At 36.6% G+C, this 26,672-nt stretch overlaps 2 protein-coding genes across 2 annotated transcripts in view; both read left to right on the forward strand.

Moving 5' to 3' along the window:
• The window catches only part of Smp_198870 (long-chain-fatty-acid--CoA ligase), a gene marked incomplete at both ends in the record, with an annotated part of 48,493 nt that extends 26,166 nt beyond the window's left edge, over positions 1–22,327 (forward strand). The window contains 4 exons of the mRNA XM_018790242.1: positions 3,960–4,076; positions 5,782–6,114; positions 20,922–21,263; positions 21,290–22,327. Of these exons, the coding sequence (XP_018646408.1) occupies positions 3,960–4,076; positions 5,782–6,114; positions 20,922–21,263; positions 21,290–22,327 (1,830 nt within the window). The remainder of the gene's footprint in view (positions 1–3,959; positions 4,077–5,781; positions 6,115–20,921; positions 21,264–21,289) is intronic.
• A 3,052-nt stretch (positions 22,328–25,379) lies between these two features.
• On the forward strand, positions 25,380–26,470 carry Smp_101650 (hypothetical protein; the record flags this gene model as incomplete). The annotated part of the gene is made up of 2 exons (XM_018790253.1): positions 25,380–25,883; positions 26,168–26,470. The coding sequence occupies 2 exons, from the start codon at positions 25,380–25,382 to the stop codon at positions 26,468–26,470; spliced, it is 807 nt and encodes a 268-aa protein (XP_018646409.1).
• Between the last annotated feature and the right edge of the window lie 202 nt (positions 26,471–26,672).

The following is a 26,672-nucleotide window of genomic DNA, read 5'->3' on the forward strand; positions in this document are numbered from 1 at the left end:
TGGCATCTTCCCTCTGGATCTTATGCCTGAACTCAGATTGAGCGCATCGTGATCAGCTACCACTGGTATAACTGTCTTCTAGACTGCCGCATCTTTTGGAGTACCTAGTTAGACTCTAATCATCCCCTTATTTGTGCCAATCCCTTCTTACGTTTCAGTGGCCAACAAATTCGTTTTCCTAAATGGATCAATGTCAGCGAACTGGTTATGGTTTCTATTGCATCTAAATATCATACCAAGCTAGGATCAAGGCTAGCTATCAACCCACTGAAAATTATAGATGAGCAGTGGCTGCAATTGAATGACGTAATGAAAATGGCGTTTAATTTCGTTAACGCCTTCGCGAAACGTTCTACTTATAATCATTGAGTTTCCACAGGCTCCCTACAACACGTTGGGGCACGTCGGTTTACTTCGTATAACTGAGAGTTAGAGTATCAACGTATATTCATACGTAATGAGACTAGATAATTTGTTTATTTAAACACATAAATACTGGTACAAGGGGGTACCAGATATATATGCGCCACACAAAACAATGAGAATGGGAAGAAAAAAAGAGGTTAAGGTGCATTTAGGAAAAAAAAGGAAAGAACAATAACAGCCACAGGTTAGTGTAGTAATAATAATAATGGGGGAAACAGAAATGTACAACCAGAAAATCTCTGTCAGTTAAGGAATTTATAACCACTATTTATGAGGAAAGTAAAAGAATGTTACAGCAGGATCGCCACTGGCTTCTATTCTGAGCCATATCTGATAACGTCTCTAGATACTGTGTTGTACCATCTCTCAGACCCCAGCCAGGGAGTCATGAAGGACCAACAGAAGCCAGCCCTTTGCAGCTTTCTTTCATGCCACGACACCATGTCATACACTGACCACCTCTCCGCTTCTCCCAACAAGTCCCAGCGTCGACAAATAATGCGCGACGTGGAATTCTCTGGGACTACATTCCTAGAACATGTCCAAGCCACCGAAGTCAATGTTTCAAGATGGTGACACCGCTTGGATTATCGTCTCTGCGTCCGAACACACGATGCTGAACCTCTGCATTACTAACATAGTGTTGCCACTGGGTGTCAAAAATCCTTCGGAGACAGCTATAATCGAACACAGAGAGACGTCTAACATCTTCAACTCTGAGAGGCCAGGGTTCACAAGCATAGTGTTACGTCTGGACGATTGTGAACGCTATATTCGCTTCTCTAAGCTAGTTCCGCATCCCCGAGCTAGAACTACTCCGCGACTTAAAGACCAGAGAAAAGGCACAAAGTGTATGGGAAGCACTTTACTACAGGGTTCAATCTTGTTACAGAAAATCATAGGTATTTATAGATGTTAGCCAATCCATTAACGACATATTATGATACCGACCAATGGTATCACGCCACGTTGGAACTCTAGAATGTTCCATCGTATTCTGATTGGCTGGGGCTCTTTATGAGCCTCTGGAGGCTCTGTTAGAGTTCTCCGGAAGCCGACTGAACACATAGAGCAAAACTGCTCTCACCGATGCGTTGTAGATCCGACCTTTTACAGCCAGACTGACATCACGAAGGTGCCAAAGATGGCCCAAATTAGCATAAGCCGCTCTGGCTTTCACCATACGTGCATCGATCTCATCACTCACGCCACCACCAGCACTTATCCAGCTACCTAAATACACGAACTTCTCAACTACTTCAATCTGCTCACCATCCAGGATGAGTACAGGAATAGAATCCTGCCAGTCTTGTAGGAGTACTTTGCACTTGGAGGGTGCAAAGCATATGCCGTACCTGCGGACACTGATTGCCAACTGATTAAGTGCGGATTGCATGGCTTGGGCATTTTCGCACAGTAAGACAATATCATCCGCATACTCAAGGTCAAGAAGTCTTTCTCCAGGCAACAGATTCACACCGCCATTACTTACATCCATCAGAGCTGTTTCCAGAACTCAGTGACCAGATGCAGCTGCTACTTGCAGCTCATTAGCACGCTCCAACCACCAGGCTTCTCGGTCCCTACACAAGCTTTGCCCAATTTCATTACGTAACAGCCTTCGTTTGTGGTCAAACTCACGGTCACTCCTTAGTAGACTGACATGGTTCGATCAGTTTTAAGGAGCCAGAAGAAACCCAGTGCTTGTAAGCGGGACGTTTCGCGAAGCCGCAAGCGACTTTACTCGCCATTTTCATGGCGTCGTGCAACAAACGTCAACATTAAGACTTTCTAAGGACATAGGCAGCCCTATCTGTTGTCTGATCTGCATTAGTGTGCGAACACTGAAGGAAGTCAGTTTGAACGGCGTACGTGGTTTCAGAAAGACTGTTTCAGTATTCGTATTCTGTGGTAGCATTCACTTTCAACCAGACAGTGATTGGAGATCGTTTGGGAAGAACAGAGTTTCCACCATTGCAAATAAAAGGGGGTCAATAAGTGACGTGGTAAATAATAATAATAATAATAATAATAATAATAATAATAATAATAATAATAGTGTGAGTTGTCTGGCTTTTAATAGGAACGTGAATAGTATTTTAAGTAGATATCTTCATTTCATTTATTTGTGTGTGAGCTGTGATACTGCCCGGGTGCCCGAACCGAAGCAGGTGGTTTACTTAAAGGGCCACACCCGGAGCCTTTGACCTAAAGGTCTAATCCACAAGGCAGTGGAGCATCGTGAGGAGATGCAGTACAATGGTAGCCGGTGACCAATAATTGGTTCATACTCCATTTGTTCTCTCAGAGTACTGGAGCCCATGTGCACTATTAGTTTGGAATCAGGGTTTTCCAACTCCCCTAGTTGGACTCACTGTGTCCATCAACCCGGTTAAAGCGCCGGTTATTCGTTTTTCGTCCTCTCAACTTCGTAGACAACACTTCGCTCTGAAAAAGGCAGTGAGTAGGACTTCCATGGCAGAGGCTATATACGCGTGGTCATGTGAGAGCATTTCGAGAGGGTGGGCGGCTCATATATACTCTCGGTCGTACCAGGGCATTTGGGGGCTAGATAAAGTATGCGTAAGGACTGAAAAGCCTTGCGGTCGGAGCTTGCTAACGAGTTGGAAGCAGCAGTTGTATTTTGTAACCACCAGAAACTCTTTCAACTTATCCCAGACACTGACAGCAAAATGTCTGGTGTAATTGCAGCGGTCTGTGAAATTGATGGGCTGCTAATCAACAACATTTACAGACACCTTGGACAACGGGCAGAGTTCTTTCTGGGACAGTTCAACTGGTTTTCTGCCCTGGCGACATCGATCAGACTGTCCCGTCTTCCATAGTCAGTGACGGCTGATCCAACTAACGAGGTAAAAGTCCGTGTCGACCTCCAACTCTCGAAGCGCCACAAATCATCAGACCCAGATTACTTACCTGCGGCTCTTTTCTCACTTATTTATGTATCCTATACTTTAACTATTGTAATTGTCATAATCATGGATTTATGACTGTAAAGGCTCTAGTGATGAAGTCATTCAAATAAAAATATTGTGTGACCAAATATTCTTTGTTTACAGATACTTTTAGAATCTTTAAACTGTTGTTTAATATTTTGATTGTAATTTGATGTGTTATTATTTACTTATTGATGATTAATTATATCATTAACTAACTTAGCAAAATTATGTGTTCAGTATTTTTTGAAGTGCAAAATTGAATGCAAGTGTTTATCAACTCATTAGCATTCATATTTTCATCAATAACCTCATTGTAAATTAGAAATTTCTGTTTAGGTCCATAATATGTTGTAAATATTGAAGTTTATACATATTTATTGTAACAAGTCAATTCGTTAAGTGAATCTTCAGAAATACAAAGTATGATACTCTGGACTGCAATTTTTTTAGTTAAGGACTCCACAGCACGTTACGGACTTATAGCTAATGTCAGTTAGAAATGCAAACCGAAAAAAAGTTTATTCGTTTTAAATTTTTAAAAGAACACAATTGCGTCATCATTTGTCTTTTTAGATATGTGCCAGAGGCGACCAGTGCAGCAAAGGTTATTTTAAGGATCCGGTAAAAACTGCCGAACTTATTGATAGTGATGGTTGGATTCATACTGGGGATATTGGTGAATGGACTGAAGTAAGTCTAATAATACTTTTTGATATATCTTTGTCCGTTTATTCATTAATCAATATCATCTAATGTTTTGTGGACTAATGCAGCTGAATACATTATTCATCGTAGATTTATGAAAGCTACTTCATATAAAACATTTTATAAGTTGGCTAATCATAAATTCGGGGACACTTACCTATTTACTTTATGGTTTAATCCTTTGATTGGTGATAAGTCTTCTAATTTAACGCTTATTTATTTACTCACTAGACGCTTCCAATATCCTTAGCTTACTTCTACACTTAAACAAGTGTGAAATATGAGTAAAAGCTGTACTCTTATGCTAATCTGCGTACAGAAAATTCATTTACAGGCTTTCAGATAATTTCGATCCTCTAGAAACTTCTGGAAGCACAATAAACATAGCACCAACATCAGTAACTTTTTGTAACTTAGTGTAAATCAATTTTTCAGTGAATAAATAAACAACTGGATTAGATAGTACACACGCAAAAAGGACAAAGCAGCATACTTTTAGCGCAGTTCAGATTAAAATAATTCTAATCAATTAAGTCAACGTAAGATTTACTTGCTTGTATTTATGTGTATGTTAGTGGGTGTAAAGAAATGTGATATTTGCTTTGTTGATGAGTAGGTCTAAAAATATTTGTATGGTTGCTAGTGAAGTGAGATGTGCATACAAATAGCTTTAGATGTTTTAAATTAAAACCACAAGTGAAAATTCTACTCTTATGTGCAGCATTGATAAGTTAAATGAACTCAAGAATGCTCAAAAATGCCAGTTTATTGCACGTTTATTTGAACACTAAAAAAGGGATGGTTATGTCCTCTCAAAAGTGACTTACACCAAGTCACAAAACGTCGGAAATGTAATTTTATACTTCATTAGGATTTTACGAATTTACTATTCCTGTTACTAGAAATTATCCAATCAAAATATGAAACATAATCCCACATTTTTCTAGATTTGTTTGTAGGGTTTCTATTCAGTGTTGATTAAATAAATCGTTTTCAATATTTTCTAGGTTCTTAGAGTCTTTACCGAAGGATATTTGTTGAGATTACTAACAATTGTCCAAATGAGATGAGAAATTGCTTTTCAGAAAAGTTACTTGCTGTATTTATTTTTACTACAGTGTGTGTCGACACTAACTGAAATTTATTTTCTTTTGAAGGCAGTCCTTATAATTTTGTGGTGTATCGGAATCATCAGTATACTGGATTCCAGCCGGATGTGGTGATAAAAAGATTATTTTTCACCTTTCATTTGATGACGACGTTTTCTACCCTTAACTTCGTTTGTTAATGGTCTTAATTTGAAGCCATTTTAAAATTTCACCAGTTAAAATGTTCAAAATTCATGTTTGTTTCACCTCTCAGCATTTAACTACAAAGATGAGGCTACGAATTTTCAATAACCTATATAGTCATTGAGTTGAATTTGCTAACTACTTTCCTGTATAAGTGATATTTTGACTGATGGTTAAGAATTTTTAAATACTGAGAAACTAATTTTCTGATAGATTATAGAATCGAAACACTCTCGTTGAATTATGATCTATTTTCTGTCAAGAAGTAAGCTATAGATCCTTGTGTTAATTTGGCTAATATGAAATCCTAAATTCACAGAATCTATCTAAAATTATTTTAATCTGATTCAGTCATTTACTTCATTAACATAAATATGTATTTATTTATTTTATAACAGGAAGGTTCACTCAAAATCGTGGACCGTGTAAAGAGTATATTCAAATTAGCTCAAGGTGAATATATTGCACCTGAAAAAATAGAAATGGTTTATCAGTACTGCAGATTAATAAGTCAAATATTTATAGATGGTAACAGTCAAAAGAATTATCCAGTTGCAGTAGTAGTTCCAGATTTTACTGAATTGCGTTCCTCTCTAAGCAATGGTAAGATACTGCAAAATCATAAAAAACTTTCGGATTCTGAACTTTGCCGAAACGAAACTGTCAATAAATTTGTTTTGGAAAAAATGAATGCTGTAGCAACACAAAAACTTTTGAAGGGTTTCGAAAAGGTTTGTAACGAATGATTTAAAAGTTGTAATCGTAATTTCTTATTTATGTATTTTTTGTACCAGTCGACAAACAAACAAAAAAAGTTAGTATTTATAATGTATAACTGACCTCGGGTTAAATCAGAAATAAGTAGATTAGTCAATGAGATTATGAATTTGCATTAGTTGAAATAACTCACTCATGTGAATTTATCCCTCATCAAAATGGGCAATACTGACCTTACTGAATATATAAATGAAGTTGAAACATAATGTTGATTCGTAGAATTGGCAACCAATGGAACTAACTGTACATGAAGTTATAAACTTCCTTCGTTGGTCATGTAAATGTTAGAAAATCATAACTGTCAATACTCCTCAACTATAGTTTTAATGATGTTTTTGTCACTTTGAATTTTTGTATTATAATACATTTAAAATTGAAGAAATATGTGCTATCAAGTGCTCGTTAACGTTATACATTATATTAATGACTATATATTGCTTTCTCACATGGTTTCGCTAATTAATTGAAGTTAGAACTGTAAGCCTATAGATACCGAATCAGTAATCTCTGTAAGTTATGAGTTCGATCTCCATTAAGGTCGTGGATGCTCACCGTTGAATGGTCTCATACTACGCAGAAATTGGTTGTCCAGTGCTTTATGTTTTTCATCGGTTATTTAACCAAGATCAGCTCATAATGTAAACTATAAAATTCAAGAATCTACACAAACTTCCTTTTATTCTTTAACTAAATAGATTTGTCAGTTGTTTCTTTCCTATTGTTTTATACAGAAAAATACTGTTTTCGTTCTTTTGTTACATTTATATTTTAGTACTTTTTTGTTTCTTCTATAATCAGGCGATATCATAGTTTAAATTTACTTCCTAGTTTAGTTTACTTGATCAAACCAAAATTTCCAAGGTCAATAGTGATATTGTTTTCCGTATACTAATTAAACTTCCAAGTAATCTAACCATTTTCTTGTTAGTCAATAAAGAAAACAATCTAAGCGTACATAATTGTAAATGTAAAACATTTCTATATATAAAAAGAAAGTTTTATCAGTCTATTTTCATTACCGATAAAGTTTTAAAATAAATTACTAAATAGAATGGTGTCAATTATTGTACCTAATTATCTTAACAGCAAACAGTCTATTATTCATAATTATATACATAGACTATTAATGTTTGCTTATGTTTACTACTTCGGATTCATGCTTTGTTTAAGTTTTTTGTCCCATTGTATGACAACCATAGAGCATAAAGATATATGTAATGATACTAATTAAGAATTGTTTCTATTTACTTTTAGTGTTCAATGTAATTAATTATTTTTTTTAATATTGAACTATAAATAACCTTAGCAGTTATAGTTTATTTCTTCACACAGTCTCATTGTACAGAAGGTTTACTCTTTTTTTTTGTTACTTTCATAATTACATTGTTATCATTTATAATGAGGTGATTTTGTCATTGAAAAATACTTTAATTTTACTTACTAAAGGTTAATGGTATGATATGCATACAACTAATAATTATTTATGCTTATTAAATAATTTTTGTTTAGTCAATAGATTCAGATATACTCTCGGTACAAACTTCAATCATCTCACTGGTTGAAAGTTATGTTTTCTATGAAAATTTTTTATATCATTACATACATATTTATCAAATGAGATACATCTAGTAGTCTTCTTACTATAGTAGTTTTTATCGTTCAGACCATCAGTCCGTACTTATAACCAATCTTTGGTTGTTTGATTTAATAATTTTCTTATAAAGAAGTTTAAGGTATTTGTTGAAACTATTTAAACTATTAGGTATGATATTCTGTTTGAAAATATTAAAACATTAGAAAACTTCTAATAATAATATGCCAATTTACAAGCATAATCAAATTGACACAAATTGCTAGATAGTAATGATAATAAATTTAAGTTTACACATTCTTAAGAGGCATCATATGTAGGTTACTTAAAAATAAGCATTTTGAACTAAATTGCCAATGATACAAAGTAATAAAATTTATAAAGGATGGATAAATCCTGATGTGTTGACTTTACAGTACACTACCAATGGTGATTGTATACACTCCATAAGAAAAATAGATTCAACAAAAGTAATGCTGTCGTTAAAGTACAAACTGATAACTCATAATGAAATGTCGATTTGGTTCCATTTGATTAATGAGTTGAAAGGCATTATGGATTAATGAAGTTTTCAAAAACATTTCAAGCCATAATCACGTATCCGTAACGTTAATAATCCAGTCCTATCAGAGTGCTGCTACATATTCAGAAATCGATTAAACTTTGCAACTCAGTCCAAGTTTTTTGAACTAAGTATTGTTCCACTGTGGTAGGTTAAAACAACACTGTTAGCAATAAGTCAAGCCAACAGTGTTGTCCTGTTTGATCTTTGTCAAGTTACAACTATTATGTTTCCTTCTTCAACATCCTTGTTCAAGGTTATTCAGTTGAAACCGTTGTTTCAGAAAGAACACTACTTGTATTTTTCTTTAGAATTTTTCATACTTACTAAGTCTTTAATATATCTTCATGCGTTGAAAAACTCGTAGGTTTTATGCCTAATGCATAAAGTAACTTTTATGATCGACACGAAAAAAGCCGTTTTGGATTTATTTTAGGAAGGTAATCTCTTTTGGTATTGTATCCGAGCCATTTGGTTTCATTATTGAAATATTTTTACCGCTCATAATTGATGGCTATTTTGAATTGAAGTGATCTTTCTGGAAAATAGAAAACGCATCACCACGTAAAGCATCTATTCGAATTAATAATGTGTTTTCTGTCATTTCAAATTGAGGTCCAAATTATTTATCAGATAAAAATACTTGGGGCTTTTTTCTACCGTATATTATACAAACAATGTGTTGAAATCTCTTTTCGTGTAGTCTGAAGTAATTATGTATCTGATTTATATTTTCGAAATTTTCGTACTGACAGGTCCAGGCAATTTACTTGACAGACGAGGCGTTTACGGTAGACAATGGCTTATTGACTCCAACAATGAAACTATCACGTAATAAAGCTCGAAATTATTTTTCAAAAACAATAGCTAGTTTATACACACAGCATGAGCTTAATTCTTCTTCAACTTAACATTTGTGATCATTCTCAACTTACAATGTGTACGTGTGAAATGGGTTCGTTTGAACTTAATATTCTTCGTAGATGGTATTCTGTGAACTATTCTGATTTCTCCATGTATTCCACAAAAATCGCTTTCTTTATTTAATAAGAAACATTAAGTATTTGTTTAAATAACATTGGAAGCGTCTTTTACAATGTATTATTTATGATATCTACTCATCTTAGCAATGCGCATTAAAAAATAAATAATTTCGTATTTACGATTATTGTTTTTTACTTATCTTTATTTTTATGCATTAGGTTTCATGAGAGATTAGCAGATACAAATCGAACTGAAGCGATTACTGAAATCCTTCTTAAAATTAGTATCATCTGTTTTAATTAGATAAGACTTTTTCACTGACTGATCACCCAATCTTAATAGGAATAAATTTATTGAATTTGCGACAAGTCATTCTCTTAACCAAATGTTTTCATCTTGCATCCTAGTTATATGATTGAATTTAGGCAAGGACAGGTATTACCAACATCGCACGACCAGTAACACCCCATGAATTTGTTCATGTGGCTGTTTCATTACTCTGTACTTCCCTAATTTGTTGATATTGTACATGGTTTTGTTTTTGTAAGATTCTATCTGTTCTATGCTTTTACTCAAGTGGCCACAATGCCTGAGTATCATGGTAGGGTAATTCGTGTTAATTAGACGTTTGCTAGGAGGTTAGGTCGTTGCATAATATAACCGAAAGGGAACAGTGTTACGAGTCAGGAACTAGAAATGCGATCCAGTCTTGAGGTATTTCCGTTTGATCTTCACTAGATATATTGAACCATTTCTATGACAAGTTGAAGTCTTTCATTAATGCTTTATTGTGATCTATCGATTTAGAATTGTTATCTATGAGGAAGAGGTTATGAATGTTGAGGTCCCAAACCAAAAAGGTCTGAGAAATTTCATTTTGGAGCTTCTTTGTTACCTAGGAGAATTAAACGATCTAAGGAGGCTTACATTTCTAATGATTTATGGAACATACCGGCCAGACAAGAGCCACAAGCACCCTTCACATTGCATTATAAGACGTCCGGGTGGTGAATTTCTGTGCACTCTGAGGGAGTTCGACTATCAAAGTATGACCCCACCATCAACAGCATCCTATTTATCACTGTGTAGTAGCTAGAACTAGTTAGGAGACATTCCACTGATGAGATTTTCGATGTTAACACAGTTAAGCTAATCCATGGAATGTAAGTAGAAGTTTAGTTTTTGAGTGAAACAGATACAGAGTGTATAATATTGACGAAGGTATTACCATGTAGCAAACCAGATCTTAATAGTCTGGCTGCCTTGATTCTTTTGGAATAATAGGATTTGATTACCCTGTCAGAGTTCTCACATTCATACTCCAGTCACCAGAAATGGTTAAATAAAAGTTTAGGTCGTAGTTCTTTCTAATGAGATGCCCAACAATCAACTACGGATGTCTAGAGAAGCTCGTATCAGGTCTACTCAAATGTCTGGTTAGTCTGGGATTGCGCTCACATATCTCAATCACTTTTGAGGTGAGATTCATCATACTAATACTATGAGGTGGCTGTTATCCCATCAGGCGAGTCGAGTGTCACCTAGATTAACTTAAGTAGTAGTGGTAGAGTATATTGGTCTGGAAACTCTTGTGACTTGGTTTGATTGGGCGTCGGTCATATTATGTCTATCCGAAACTACTGGTCATGAAACGGTTTATTTTAGGGAACCCGTCAACTGTAACCGAAAAATTTCGGGCCTTTGAATATGGGAGAGCGAACTTTTTAAGTGAATGTTGGTCTGACTATGGTCTTTCTGGTAATATACTTGTAAATGAACGTGACGTTTTCTAGCTGTCAATGATGTTGAGTCTTGTCAGATATGTACTCTTTCTTTAGCATTTCGCAGAACAATATCCAGCATTTTTGAACATTTTTTCTGTTTACTTCGGGGACCATTGTTATATATATATATATATATATATATATATATATATATGAGAGGGATTTTCATAGAGGACTTTAATTCCGATTATTTCGGTTTGTTCAAAGACGTCTTCTATCACTTCCCCACTGTAGCTCATCAAAACTTGACGGATGAAAATGGCGAATTGGAATGAAGGTTAGAGCTTGAAGCGTTATCCTCAGTGAAAATTATGCCCAACTTTGCAATAGTCAATCACTAAATAAACAAAGGATCTCCGAAAGATCTTGAGGCCCTACGAATATTTAACATTCAAATTGGGATATATTACCACTCCCTGTTGAGTCACATTTCTTAATAAAATATGAGACTCAGATTCACATCATATCTTGATTGGTTGATAGATCGCTATGTGCCCTGCAGTATTGTTAAACTTGAAAGTATTTGTCGCCCGTGCTTGTTTATAAGTAGGCTAGGGGTTGTGTATCACCTTCTTAGAGTAGTGAATTAGTTCCGCAGGGTCCAGGGTATCACAGCCGGCAGATTTCAGAGTCATGAGGTTCAGAACAGAAGAATAAACAGAGGCAACGGCCGAATTTACAGTTTTTGTACAATGATATCATATACATGAAAGAATACATAGAGTTGATGTAAAAGCATACACTATATATGGTTCTCCTGAATACAATATAATTGTCACACAGAATAAGTGGTCACATTTGCCAAGTTGAACGTAGCTTATGAAAGGAACTATTGATTTCAAGACGTCACACTGAACCAAGTTCACCTTGGCCGAAATTTACAATGAGTTAATAGATAAGGTATTGAATTAGATCATGACATTCTTATCTTGTCATATCAGAAACCTTGTGTGTGAAGTAATCATAAAATAGCCTACCTTAATTTACATCACTGCTGAAGCTATTATTCAGCGATGCGCAGATTTACTTTATTCATTCATCTTTATGAACAATGTTCTGTAGTGATGCAAGACATCTTACAACCAACATTTGCAGCAATAAATATTAAGTTTGACCGTTTCATAAAGTATTTGATTTTCTTTTTGCGCCCTGCCTGGTAACGACAGTTAACACGACATGAAATCCAAGCACATAATTACATTATCTTCTGACGGCGCAGATGTTACATGTATGTACCATGCACCATGAAGAACTTTAAAGATTTGTGCACTCACCATACATTTGTCAAAACAACTGTTATGCATGCTCGTGGTTTTCTGGTTATTAACGAACCCTTTAAAAGGTTGAAAGTCACTAGGATCAGAAAACAACCAAACAAGTGCATGTTGTAGCAGCAACAATTGTGTTGATCTCATCATTGCATATGACAACAGAATGTTCCACCACGTTACGATATAATCACCAAGTATCCGAGGTCTGTGGTTTTCATCAGTCTGAGGAAATTTTTCAATACTCTTCTACTGTATCAGTATGACTTCTCCAAACCGACGGAATAATGGGTTCCCAGTGAATGGAATATAGTGCATTCAAACACTCGGCAGCAGCATGCCTCAACATACACAAGGGAAAAAGCAGAGACCGGAAATACAACACAAGGAACACCAACCCAATCACACTTGATGACGAAACCCTGGAAGATGTGGAAACTTTCACGTACCCGAACACCATCATCGGTGAACAAGGAGGACCTGATGTAGACGTAAAGGCACGGATTGGCAAAGCAAAGCTAGCACATGCGGAACTCAAAACAGCTGTCAACCAATGTCAAAGTCAGAATCTTCAATACAAACATCAAGATAGTTCTTCTGTACGTAGCTGAAACTTGGAGAACTACTGCAACCATAATCTAAAAGGTACAAGTATTTATAAACAGTTGTCTACTCAAGATACTCAGTGTCCGTTGACGGGAAATCATCATCAGCAGCCTACTGTGGGAGAGAACAAACCAGTTTCCAGCCGAGGAGGAAATTAGGAAAAGACGTTGGGAGTGAATAGGACATACATTACGGAAATCATCAGATTTCATCACGAGGCAAGCTTGAACCTGGAATCCTGAAGTGAAACGAGAAAGAGAAAGACCGAAGAACACACGGACCTCCATAATGTGGTTTGCAACATCCTAATGTAGAAGTTAACCAGGCAGTCCATTAAGCTTAAGAATATCTTGATCCAACAAGTGACTAGCCAAGAAAGATAGGAATTACAGACCCAGACCAATGAACGTAACCTTCTCATTCTTTCCAACTAAGTCTGATACTCTTAAGCATCTTGAACCAACAGACTCCTTTTACAAACACATTCGTCTGCTTATTATTCAAATATTAGGCAACAAACCAAATTATTACTGGCCATTCCATCTATGAACTACTGAGAAGGAGAAGAAATGGAAGTCATTGATCATACATTCTAAAAAGCCCTTGAAGGTAGGTTTCCTGTCCACTCATAAAAAGTTCATTCAGACAAGTATAACGGAATGCTTACGCATTCCAATTCAAAAGGATCACCTGACTACATATGCCTCCTCAAGTTTACCAAACAAAATGGATGAGTTGCACTGGCTATGGAGTGCTAACAGTACTCATCTGACAATAATATCTGAGAATGGTGCACCGAGTAAAATTGCACAAAATGGAGTGTTAAACAGAATGGGAAATAGTTAATAGATAAGTGTTCGGTATCTGAGGACCAATGAGTATATTCGCAGTAAAATGGAATCGAATATGTTGTGGCAAATATTCGAGTTACAGCATCCAGTAGACACTCAAACGAAGTTTACCCGGAACCTGAAAATTCAACTACTTAGGTTTGAAGTAAGCCAGTCAGTAAGTGTTGACATTATATCTGATCGTTTGGGCTTGTTGATAAGATATATATGACTAACCCTTTAGAAATCCATTGAGAAGTCATAGTATATGACGTCAACCTCCTCCTTGCGATCAAAGATTGTTGCCCATCTGTCCACAACGGTTAGCAGGTTGATTGTACAAGAATGACCCTTACTGAAACCGTTCGATCGGGATGAAAAGACGTTTATGAATATCAAGCAGTCACGTAGGCCGCATATCAGGGATTCCATAAATTTTGACAGTCTTGAGAGAAGTGCTACCTGACGGTTTCAAGAAGATTTGCTGCATCGGCCTCCTTTGAAATTCGGTATGATGTGAGCCAACTCCCAATTTTCTGGCACTGTGCATCGGCTTAAGATGGAGGCACCCTGGAACGTGACTAAAGGCGTGCTGCGGACTTGAGACTCAGACTCAATTCTTATAAGCTTTCGGTGTTAGTTCCGGCAATTAGGATAAAATGTATAAATAAATGGAATAATCTGAGAACACGAAAAATATCATATTATATAAAAACGTATACGAAACGCGCGATATAAGAAGAACAGTAGTATTGTTACTCGTTGTGCTAAATTCACTGTTTTGACCGTAAATTACGCATCAAAACTACTGTTTACACCGTAATTGAATTTATTTCAACCAAAGTGACATTGTACTTGTGTGTTTTGATCTTGCTTTTGTGTATTTATTGCATCAAGGCATTCTTGATCTATTTGACTTGATTTATTTGATCAAGATTTGAGATTTGTCTTGCACATCCATTTTATCTACCATTTTATTTAAGTTTTAAGATAGTCGGCTCTGCTCACAAGTGTGGACAGCCATATTACTTATTCCGTGTAGAAGAAGGAATGCAATGTGATGGGTGTAAGAAGTGGCTCCATAAGATGTGCACCCACTTAAGTCCCATCGCCTATAAAAGGTGCTGAAGGCCTAATTCTCACTGGTTTGGTATATTTCGTTGTTCGAGCAAAACATTACTCATTCAAGAAGCCCTCTCGCATTAGCTAACAAAAAGTTTGACAAGGGCTGTACAGGTCAAATGGGTACTGATAACAAAGAATGTGTCAGTGTCATAAGTGCTGTCACGGCACGTACCACGTGTCTGGGGGTCATACGGTGGGGTCCTAATATATTCGACTCCATTGTTTGCAGGACTCCGTGAACTCTGATAACGTAAAGAGGAAGAGTGTATTTGTAAAATCTCAGTGAATAAATTAGGAAATCAAATGTTCCGCCTGGCAATCTGGTCCAATCTTTTTCCAGGAAATATAATCGAACATTAAAATTATCGAATATTTATATTTATATTTGTCGTTTGTGGACATTATTTCAAGACCGCTTGTGACGCCTTTTAACATGTCCCTTTCACTCGCTCAACTCTCTAGAGATTAGAAAGACGCTATAGTCAGTCGGAATAACAGGTGCTATACAGGAATGGATAGGAAACTTCTTATGTGACCGCAGACAGAGAGTGAGGGTCAATGGAACGCTATCTGAATGGAGGCCGGTCAAAAGTGGTGTAGCCCGATGCACTATTTTAGGCCTTCTACTTTTCCTTCTCTACGTTAATGAATTACCTCGATTGCTTATGTCACCCACATCATTGTTTGCGGATGATGTCATAGCAAGATGGTTCACAAACCGCGATTTATTGAACTTAAAGTGCGGCTCCGTTTTTCCCATTTAGTGGTCAAGAACTGGAACACAAATTCACTAACTCACTATCTTTATACTGAAGACTGAAGACTCAGTGCAGGATTTCATTAGAATTTACCATTACTTCCCACTTGCATGTTAAATAAACTTAAGTCCCAAACTAGTAGTGTCGATTATGCGCTGCTACTAGGTAAGATAGTCCGTCAACCGACAGCTTTTTTATATTTTGTCCGTAAACATCTGAAGAATAGAGTGGGTTGTTCAACCGTTGCGTTACATGTGTATAGTCTATCTGAGGCTGTTGCTAATTTACCTTTAAGAGTAAGTTGTTACGTCTTTCTATGCGACTAAGAAAATAAAGCAGTACTTTATCAAGACTAACTTGACCGTGAACTTTCTTTTCATTATTTGTATTGATGAGCCCTTTGACTTTTCTCTTGTGGACGTGTTACAGGTCAAATTACTTTAGTTAGTAGTGGGCCCGTCTCAGTCTCTTTTAGTGTGCTTCTTCATTTGTTTTCCTCTGTTAGATGATTCAGTCAGTCATGGAAACAGACACATTCAGCACTAGGTTCCAGTAGATAACACGATATGAGACCGTGTATACAGCTTAAGGATACAATGGAATGGATGGTATATGCGACTAATAACCAACCTCACTCCATTACTTTTGCAGCTGGTTACCCATCCATCAGTATTCTGTGAGTTGACTTATCTGCATTAAAAAACCGTAACCTCTTCTTTAGAAAGTACAGTAGTATTCTTCCTCGCTGAGTTAAAGTTACAGTTTTGATCGTTTAATATGCATCAAAACCACTGTTCTCTTTTGAATTAAATTTATTTCTGCAAAAGTAACATCAAGAGTATCGTTTTTGCTCGAAAATAACTTATCACCTGTACTTTTTAAAAAAGTGTATTTGTCTCTGTTGTACTTTGGACCTAACAGTTAACGGTTTTTCACTTTCCTTCTGGTAATCAGTTTCTGTCTCTATGTGTTCTCTTGTGTTTTATTCAATTGTAAATCTCTGGTTGATTACTGATCAATGCGAAAAACCAATTCTCAACTTAGGAGCTATTGCTACCCTGTGGGAAGTGGCCTGTGGTGTGATGAGTGCAAAGGATGGTGCCACAAAGTTTGCACGAATCTAACGCCTGCAGCTTTCAAACGGTTTGGTAAAAATAGTTACGTGTGGTTGTGTCATCAGTGCTAATCGGATGAAAAGAGCTTGCTATACGAAGCCACTGAAACTGAGTGCTGCTGAAAGGAGTATTAACGAGCATAATCGAGACACATCAAACAGTGATCACCCGGTCGATACACAAATTGATGTGAAATCACTTCAAATAGGTTGAGTCGATTGGCTCACGTGAGCCAATGGATAAACGACGGCTTATGAAAAAGATTGTTGGAAATAAGTGCTCAAGAAAGGAAGTTTTTTCTGTACCTTGCCCTCCGAGTGGCAGCGAGCAGGAAAAGCCTGGGAAACGTAGTCACAAAGTTCGGATCTGTTTCTAGCAGGTTAAACAATAACCTGACTGCTCAGACCATATGCACTCATCCAGGATCCCTCAGTGTGTGTGACGCGACTGTGGTCGCTACTCCTATGAAAGTTGGCGAGTGGGTACAGATCAAAAATAGTGTTGCCAAAGAAAAGCCAGTCCCACAAACAGTTCAGAAATTAACGACTGATCATAGTGACAGGTCAGTTGTCTTTCATAGGATCAAGGAGAGTGAAAGCTCAGAACCTAAAACTCGTTTTCAGTATGACATCAAGTTGATAAAACAGCGACTAAACCAGCTAATGTCTCATGATATCTCTGGAGTCACCTTGTTAAATCTATTTATTTGGTCACATGAATGTTGGTACAATGGGGCACCAGATACAAATGCGCCAAACAAGTCTCATTTGTGTGAGGGCTCGGATACTACCCGGGTGCCCAAACCGAAGCAGGTGGTTTTCTTAAAGGGCCACACCCGGAGCCTTTGACCTAAAGGTTTGACCCACAAGGCAGTGGAGCAACGATTGATTCATACGCCATTTGCTCTCTCAGGATACTGGAGCCCATGTGCACCATTGGTTTGGAATCAAGGTTTTCCAACTCCCCTAGGTGAACTTTCCGTGTCCACCAACCCGGTTAAAGCGCCGGACATTCGCTTTTCGTCCTCTCAATTTCGTAAACAACACCGGTGCCACGAGAAGGCAGTGAGTAGGACTTCCCTGGCAGAGGCTATATATTCGCGTGGCCATGTGAGAGCATTTCGAGAGGGAGAGCGGACTCTCCCCACTTTCGGCCGTACCAGGACATTTGGGGGCTATGGTCTGCTTAATGAGCTTGATATATGCAAACACATGCATTCTGATGAAATGCACTCTATGTTACTAAAGGAATTAGCAAATTTTTTCGTGAATCCCTTAAGCATATATTATGATCTATGTGTAACCCAGGGTCGATTACCAAAAACCTGAGAAGTTACTATAGTAATTCCTGTCTTCAAGACAGGTACGAGGCACAAACCTGAGAACTGTCGACCCGTAAGCCTAACCAGCGTGGTTATTAAAATTTTAAAAAAAAAAACATTCGGAAGGAGCAGTTTGAGTATCTAGACAAAAACCGAGTTCTTCCTGATAAGCAGCTTGGCTTTAGAACAAGTGAGTCATATCTCACTAACTTATTAGTAGCCCGTGAAAGTCGGTGCGCTCTTAAAGATCAAAATTTATCTATAGATGTAGCCTATATTGACCTCAGTAAGGCTTTTGACAAGGATCCTCACAACTGGCTGTTACCAAAGTTATTTGATGTCCGGATTATTAGCAATTGATTTATGTGGATAGAGAACTTCCTGGTTGGACATCAAGAAAGTACAGGTGAACTTAAAGTTATCTAGCTGGGAAACTGTGCTTAGCGGATTGCCTCAGGGTACAGTTTTGGGGTTAGTGTTTCCCCTCCTATATTTAAACGACCTTCCTAGTCTTCTATCATCATCGGTTTTGTTATATGCTGACGTTTTAAAGATATGAAGAGTGATAAGAAGTACATGTGATAGTTTAGAGCTTTAAAATGACCTGGAGAAATTATCTGAACGGTCTAGAATTTGAAGTTGCCGATAAATGCTTCCAAGTGCATTGTGATGCATATTGATCACCAAGGTACAGATACATACATGGCAGATAACATTGAGCTATCTGTTATTCAGACACACAATGGCCTAGGAGTCGTCTTTAGCCAAGACCTAAAGACTACTACACTACTACTACTGCAATAGCTGCCAAAGGTTTTAGAACCCTATGGTCAATAAGTAGGACCTTTAGTCATGTCGATGTTGACTTTGTATACAGTATCCGTGCGTCCTAAACTTGAGTACTACATACAAGCGGCTAGCCCCTGTTTAAAGAAAGTGAGTTGTTGGAAAAAAATCAAAGAACCACAACCAAGCTGATCCCCAGAATATTTCAGCTTCTGTATGATCAACTGGCTAAACTAAGTCTATTTCCATTGTCATAAAGAAGAACCATAGGGGTCTTGGTCAGTTTTCAAGTTACTTAGCAATAAACTTACAGTTAATATGCCTTCATTTTTCTTGTCATCCAAAATAGAAAATTTACGACGACACTCTAAGAAAGTTCACAGACCCAGAACAAATTACTTGTCAGCTGACTATCGACTTTCCCATCAAATCATCGACAACTGGAATTCATTACCTCAACATGTGACCCCCTCAACATGGCCCCCAAATGCCCTGGTACGGCCGAGAGTGGGGAGAGTCCGCTCTCCCTCTCGAAATGCTCTCACATGGCCACGCGAATATATAGCTTCTGCCAGGGAAGTCCTACTCACTGCCTTCTCGTGGCTGGGGTGTTGTTTACGAAATTGAGAGGACGAAAAACGAATGTCCGGCGCTTTAACCGGGTTGGTGGACACGGAAAGTCCACCTAGGGGAGTTGGAAAACCTTGATTCCAAACCAATGGTGCACATGGGCTCCAGTATCCTGATGGAACGAATGGCGTATGAACCTAGTGTTGGTCACCAGCTACCATTGTACTGCATCTCCTCACGATGCTCCACTGCCTTGTGGACTAGACCTTCATGTCAAAGGCTCCGGGTGTGGCCCTTTAAGAAAACCACCTGCTTCAGTCTGGGCACCTGGGCAGTATCACAGCCCTCATACAAATCAAATGAGATTTGTGAGGCGCATATTTATCTGGTGCTTCCTTGTACCAATATTTATGTGTTTAAATAAATAAATAAAACATGTGACTGAAGCTCCATCCGTTGACGCTTTCAAAAGGAAGTTGGATCAGCTGAGAGATCACCATTGCCAGGACTAACACAGGCCACCCAGCCTCCTGTCCTTTCCAAACTGAAACTAAAACTCTGTCTTTTAAGACTCACTCCGATAATCAGTGCAGAAATCCTTTGATGCCTTTTAGTCATGTAATTTATGTACTATAGTAGTCACTTAAAATGCTTGATAGAAACTTACTCCATCTGATTTTCTTTTTGTGCGTGGAATTTGCGTATTTTGGCAATATACTTATTCAGGACCAACTCCTCAAGTTCGATTGTATCTCAATTCTTTCCTTTTATTACAGCAGGTGTCAAATCTCACGGTTAATCCTGAAAAATCAGGTTTTCTACTGAAGAATAATCAAGTTATTGGCTTTTGTATTACCTGATTTTATATTTGTTTAGAATAGCTATGTTATTAACTCACTTTTACTGTGTGAATCTTCACATAGTATGCTTGACTTTGAGCCACATTACGTGTTTGGGCTAGTAATACTACCCGGTCGCTCAAACCAATACTGTTACCACTTCTGCTACTCAGGGATTTTCATGATAATTTTATCTCGCCGTGTTAGTGTGATGTTCAAATCTGGATAGACACGCGTTTGTCAGGTTCTACGTTGTATATGACTGAAACCGAAGTAGACGGAATGGGTTTCAAACCCACCACTTTATTACCTGATTAGATATCTATATCCCTCTCGAAAGTAGGTTGTTTGAAATCTGGATAATATTCTGTTACTTGGCTGAGATTAATTAGTTATTATATTTTTACGTTTGCTGTCACTATATAGTCTTCGAAGTTTACTGCTGCTTTAGGTCTGAGACTGATTTTCAGTGTTAGTGTCAGTGGAATCAGTTATATCTAGTGTAATCTGTAAGTACGCAGTGAATTTTTATCTGCATAATGTGTGTCAACTGTTAATTTACAAACAGGTTTCGGAAAATACCAATGAGTTAATGTGTATATTGTCTCTTATCACTTTGTAGATACCAAATAAAGCTAAAATGCCCCGACAAGCGGAGCTTATCTGTCCAGAAGACCAAACACCCATACGAGGGACTTGTAAACCAGCGGATGCTGAGTCATATGTCGATTGTAGTTCACTTAAGGAAGTAACGAAAAAGTCCAAACACCATTCAAAAAAAAGTTCTCAAACTACTCACTCAAATAGTAAAGAGAAACCTCTGAAAACAAAACATGCAAAGAATAGAAACGAATCCTCAGTCATAATCAGTCCTAAGCTGTCTTCGGATGTTAGTCAGTCGAATAGTGCAGATAAAGAAGGGTTTGAAAAAGAAATTATACTTGACAAAAGCAAGCGCGAACATGTGAAAAAAAACGAAAACACTTGAAGGGTGAAACAAGGCATGAAAAGCGTAGCAAACACGATGAAGCGAACTCTGAGGTAAATGTTGATCAATCAGTTATCAAAGAATCTGTCCGTAAACACAAGCATCGCGACAAACCTCATGGTTCGTCAAAAATGTCAATGGTGGATGGGATGGCTCATCGTTCTACCAAGTCTGTCATTTGCGGGGACAATTGTCGCCAAGATGCTCCAACTTCAGTCAAAGAACAAAGCTTTGAAGTTATTCCACGTCCCTATACTTATGAACCCGTTCCAGGGACACCGTCATCCGCTTCTAGATGTTCTTCACATATTTCGCGTTCATCTTCTTGTAGCCAATCCCCGATACGCTCCGGAAAACATGAAATGCACCGTGCCCATGACCCACGTTTTCATGATAAGTTACATAGGCAGAGGTATGAGCAAAACAGTAGATCGCCATCCATGCATTTACGTCATGATCACAAACCTGATCTTCCAACACGGGCCACAGATAGCGGTCACGGAACTAATCCTGAAGAAAAGTATAATTCATTAAAAAGAACGCAATCATCTGTCAGTTCACCTTCAAAGTCAAAGCGATATAATTCGGCTACTTTAAGTTACGGGTATCGTCAATCAACACAACGTCATCATTTATCCCCAAGTCATAGGTCTCACTCAAGACATCATGGACCTCACCGTGAAAGAAGTCGTAGTGGCTCGGAAAGATACGAATCTCGACGAACATCAACATATCGCACAAGTGATAAACAGCATATTCACTCAAAGACTTATCTCGCTAAGACAAAACCTAGATATCATAATCCGGATGACAATCCTGATTTACATGAGATTAGTTATTCGAAAAATTATGAACGTCGTCACATACGTGATTCTAATAGCACAAAAAGACACGGAAGTGGAATTCATCGACGTGAAAATATCGAGTCTTTATCACCATCTCCTAGAATCTCAAAACATTTTCGTGAGACTTATGAACCTCAACATCATTCAACACGTCAACAAGTCAATAACGTAAGTATCTACGGTCAAAATAGTTAATGATGGCTATTGTATTTTGGCATACTAAATCACTCTTTTATAGCTATTTAATCCATGTTTCGCTGTTATATCTGTCAACTAAAGATTTGTTTTGGAATCAAAGTTTTCTGGTACAATTAAACCGAACTTCAATTTGTCTTACCAAAAAAATAATATTAGTCATTACATTTTCTTATTTCGACGTAGTAAATTTTTTTTCATGATAATCTGTAAGATATTCGCTACTTATAATTATCGTTAATGAAACAATGCTATAAGAAACTAAAAGTAAAAATGTTATTAAATTAATGTATTTGTAATATCCCAATAAGTAGAAAAATGAGATTTTCTGACGTTTCGTGACTCAGTGTAGGCTACTTCTTCAGAAAATAAATAACCAAAATTTATTCAGACCTGTTTTTTGATTGATCACCTAATATTCGTGTTGTTCCGTTGTACTATTTAAACTTGGATTAATGTTACTTCGGTTATTTATTCTCTGAAGAGGTGGCTTACACTGAGTCACGAAACGTCAGAAAATCTCATTTTTCTACTCATTGGGATATTACAAATATATTAATTTATTTATAACAATCTACCCAATGCTCAATTTATTCAAAATTATCAAATCAAAACTTGGTAATGATACTTATAAAAATGTTATTCTTATTATCAACAATTAAAAGTTAAGTCAAAACTATAATATAAAACAGATGACAAGTAACTTTGAAAGTAAAATGTGGTCAGAAAGATCTTGGAAACAAGGGTAAGTTGAAGTAGGCTGAGGTCAACAGAGAGGATTTGAGGCTACTTTAATAGGACAATCGATTTAGACAAGGTATTCTATTATTGCACTTTATGTTGCTTTCTTTTTAACCGTATTTTATAGTATTCTTGTGTCCCGTTTAGAATACGCATTAGACGACTGACTGTACAAAAACAGCTGGAGTGACTATTGTATATCGAAGTGGTCATATATGATAGTTTGTCTGCTAGATCACTGGTAAATATAGGTTGTCTCATCGGGTTTTCTTGTTAATTCAACACCAAAGAAGTGGAAATTTAGTCCACTTTTTAACTCAAAGATAAATTTTGTTGCTACATGGTAGCTAATGAATATCTGTAAAATTACAAATAATAAAAGTATTCCCAATATATTCTCAATATGGTTAAAATTCACCGACCATTTTCCAGATTAGTCATAGAACAATCTACTAATGACAGAACTAGAAGAATTCGCACGACTATTCTATCTTTTTGCATGCAGATCGTATCATTTAGTGTTAATTACACATTGAAAGTACATCTTAGTAACACCAACAGTAATAATTCCTTCCAAAAAGTAGTTTAAGGTAACTATTCTTAACTATTATGCTAGTATTATGTTCTACTTTCATGATTCCTCCGGAAATACATTTCTAATCGTTAGTTTATTTAACTTTCTAACTGGCAGAGTAAAAGAATCTAAGTGATAATAGCTCAGTTTTACTCGATTCAGTTTACATCTTTCACATTTACTGGAAAATCTGATCATCTTTTGCCTGCATGCTCAGTGTTTATTAGCTATTACTCTCAACTATGTGATACGTAATATATATGTATTAGATTAAATGTCTCCTGACTTCAAAAAAACTAGCATTCGTACTTTTTTGTTTACTTGACGCATCTATTATGCAGACTTTTCAATGCCATCCGTACACAGAATCTAGTGTTTATTCTTCTTAGATCAATCACTGTTTTAAAATATAACTAGTGTTTTGTAACAATTGTATTTGGTTCTGTTGCAGTTTATGATAAATTGGTTGCTTATTTCCAGATAAACTTGATAATTTTCATTATTAATACCCCAACGAATACATAGTCCAGTCATCTATACTAAATAATAATTATAATTTTAGTTTTACAGCAAAGGCATGACGCGTTAACTCGGAAGACTAAGTCACCATGAACTTAAACTTGGCCACATGAAGTAGAATTAAACTCTGTAACCAAGTTCACTTTTATGTATTTCATATTGACTTGTTTTTTATTGTACCGACTTAACAGACTACTCAAATTTCCGAACTGATATTTGTGGAACTGAATTAAGACCTCCTTCTCAATACACAATGACCAAATATTTAAACCCCACATCTCTAATTTTGTTGTTGTAAGACATTTATCTAGTCTTCATGATATGAAAAGAGCATTTTTCAGACTAGTAAAATCATATATCCTCATACTTCCGTTAGAAATTTAACTAGAAATTCGCTGATCAATGTAAGTTGTAAAGCCTATGACTTTTATTCCCAATCCCCGAATAAATGATCATGGAAGCATTCAACCACATAATCTTTGTGATATTTTTTTTTGTATGTCCTAAGTGTAGGACTAAACGAACGTGATCAGCAATCGTGTGACATATCATCTATTGGCACACACCGATATTCAAATGTCATCGACGACCTACTGGAATTAGTGCTTGAAGTATCTGTCGGTTTTCTGTTCTTTATGATGCCTCTCTCACATATTGTATACTACGATCGTGTTTCACCAAACATATATTCCAAGCCATTAAATACGTTTTCAGGTCTAAAAAATAAATAGTTACCCTATTTATAGCTAGTTCATCTATACTCTCTTTGAAATCGTTTACACATTAGTCCGATAAGTGTTTAACGCAATATGAAGTACAACATTTCTATTCTTTCTTTAAATAACTAATATGTACAATATGATTTTGGTGCCTTTCGTACTCATATATCAATATATACATTACTCGTAACTTACCTTTTGAACGCAGTTACCGAAATCCCAGTCAGACATACACCCACCTCTGTTGCCAAAACGTGATCGACGAAGTACAAATGAAGTTCACGATTCTTCTAGTCCAAGTCGGAAGTCAACTAATAGCATTCCAGTTTGTATTGAGTCTGCTCATCATCCCTCGAGTTCTCCCTCTCATCCTCCTTGTCTTCTACCTAAGGACAAAGATCGAAAACTGCAGACATCTCACGCTCTTTGTGAACTTTTGGATGGATTAAAGTGTGAAGATGTTTCGGATACTGAATTGCACTTGATACTCCCTCCTTCTATGATCAATACTTTGTCGTCAGACACCTCTCTGGGTTGTAATAATGAATTAACCTGTAAAGCTGAATTGTCAGTCAAAAAGAATCGTGATAGTACCTATAACAGTAATGATAACATTGATAGTAATAATAATGCGAATTCGAATCATTTGGCTGCTGAAAAAGATGAAAGCACTTATCAAAATAGATTAAATAATAATATTAATCTAGACTCTTTAGAAGCTTTGTCCACTCAAATCAGGCAACATATGACAGGCCCGGAAAATTGGGATATTAATGACTTAGCCGATCCTATCGAGCTCGGAGAATATTCAGAAAATACAACTGATCAGGCTAATTCAGATTTATTAAATTCAGAGAAATCAAACGACAGTTTGTTTACGCCATGGCAAGAATTAATTGAATCAGCCGGACAAAAATTATCCTTAGATGCCAATAAATCAGATGAACAAGATTATGTTCAGTGTGTTGGAACTTTCGTCGCTGGTATAGGACATCAAGATATTGTGAGTGTATTTTCAATAAACTTGTTTTTCTTTTCAAAATTAGGAGTTATCAAAGTTTTCATGTTTACTAGTATATTTTATTTTTCAAATTTGTCTTTAATTGACATTCTGTTGATCTAAACACGTAATTGTTGACCACATATTAAGATTTCACTACTTCTATAAACTGTTAACATTTTTTCCATACTCAAGTTACTCATCGTTGTCATACTCCAAGATATTCAGTTACACCATTAAGGTTGCCAATTGTCTAAATCTTTATTTCATAAATTTGTTAATCCTAGATTCCATTGAAGAGACGTGCCAACGGTATTGATGTCTTACGAAGGACTGGAGTTAGCCGTACATATTTCGATAGTGATCTGCTTAGGCATTTATCAACAAATACCAGTTCAAATGAACAATCTGGTGAGATTAACTTGTGTCAGACAGTCGAATTCCCAGATACGTGGGCTAAAGCAAATTGTGGAAATTCACTAACCGGTTCAAAAATTTTAAATCAATTATCCAAATTAGTATTGCCTTTGTCACGTAAAACGGATGGTTATCTACGTCAAAATTTATTGAAAATTGTCGAATGTACATAATCACTTGAACTTCCACTTATTTCTTTTCCTTTTTGTCGATTTATGGGGATATTTTTGTAAAACAATTTTCACTTGTTTACTTGACAACCTATTTGTACAAATCACCATTGTATTAACTTTTTTTAAATAACCATATTAGTAACTTTCTACTGTGAAAGAGTTATGTTTTTGTTCGTTAGGATATTTCATTGTCATATTGTAT

This window comes from Schistosoma mansoni (assembly GCF_000237925.1).
Source record: "Schistosoma mansoni, WGS project CABG00000000 data, supercontig 0126, strain Puerto Rico, whole genome shotgun sequence".
NCBI lineage: Eukaryota > Metazoa > Platyhelminthes > Trematoda > Strigeidida > Schistosomatidae > Schistosoma > Schistosoma mansoni.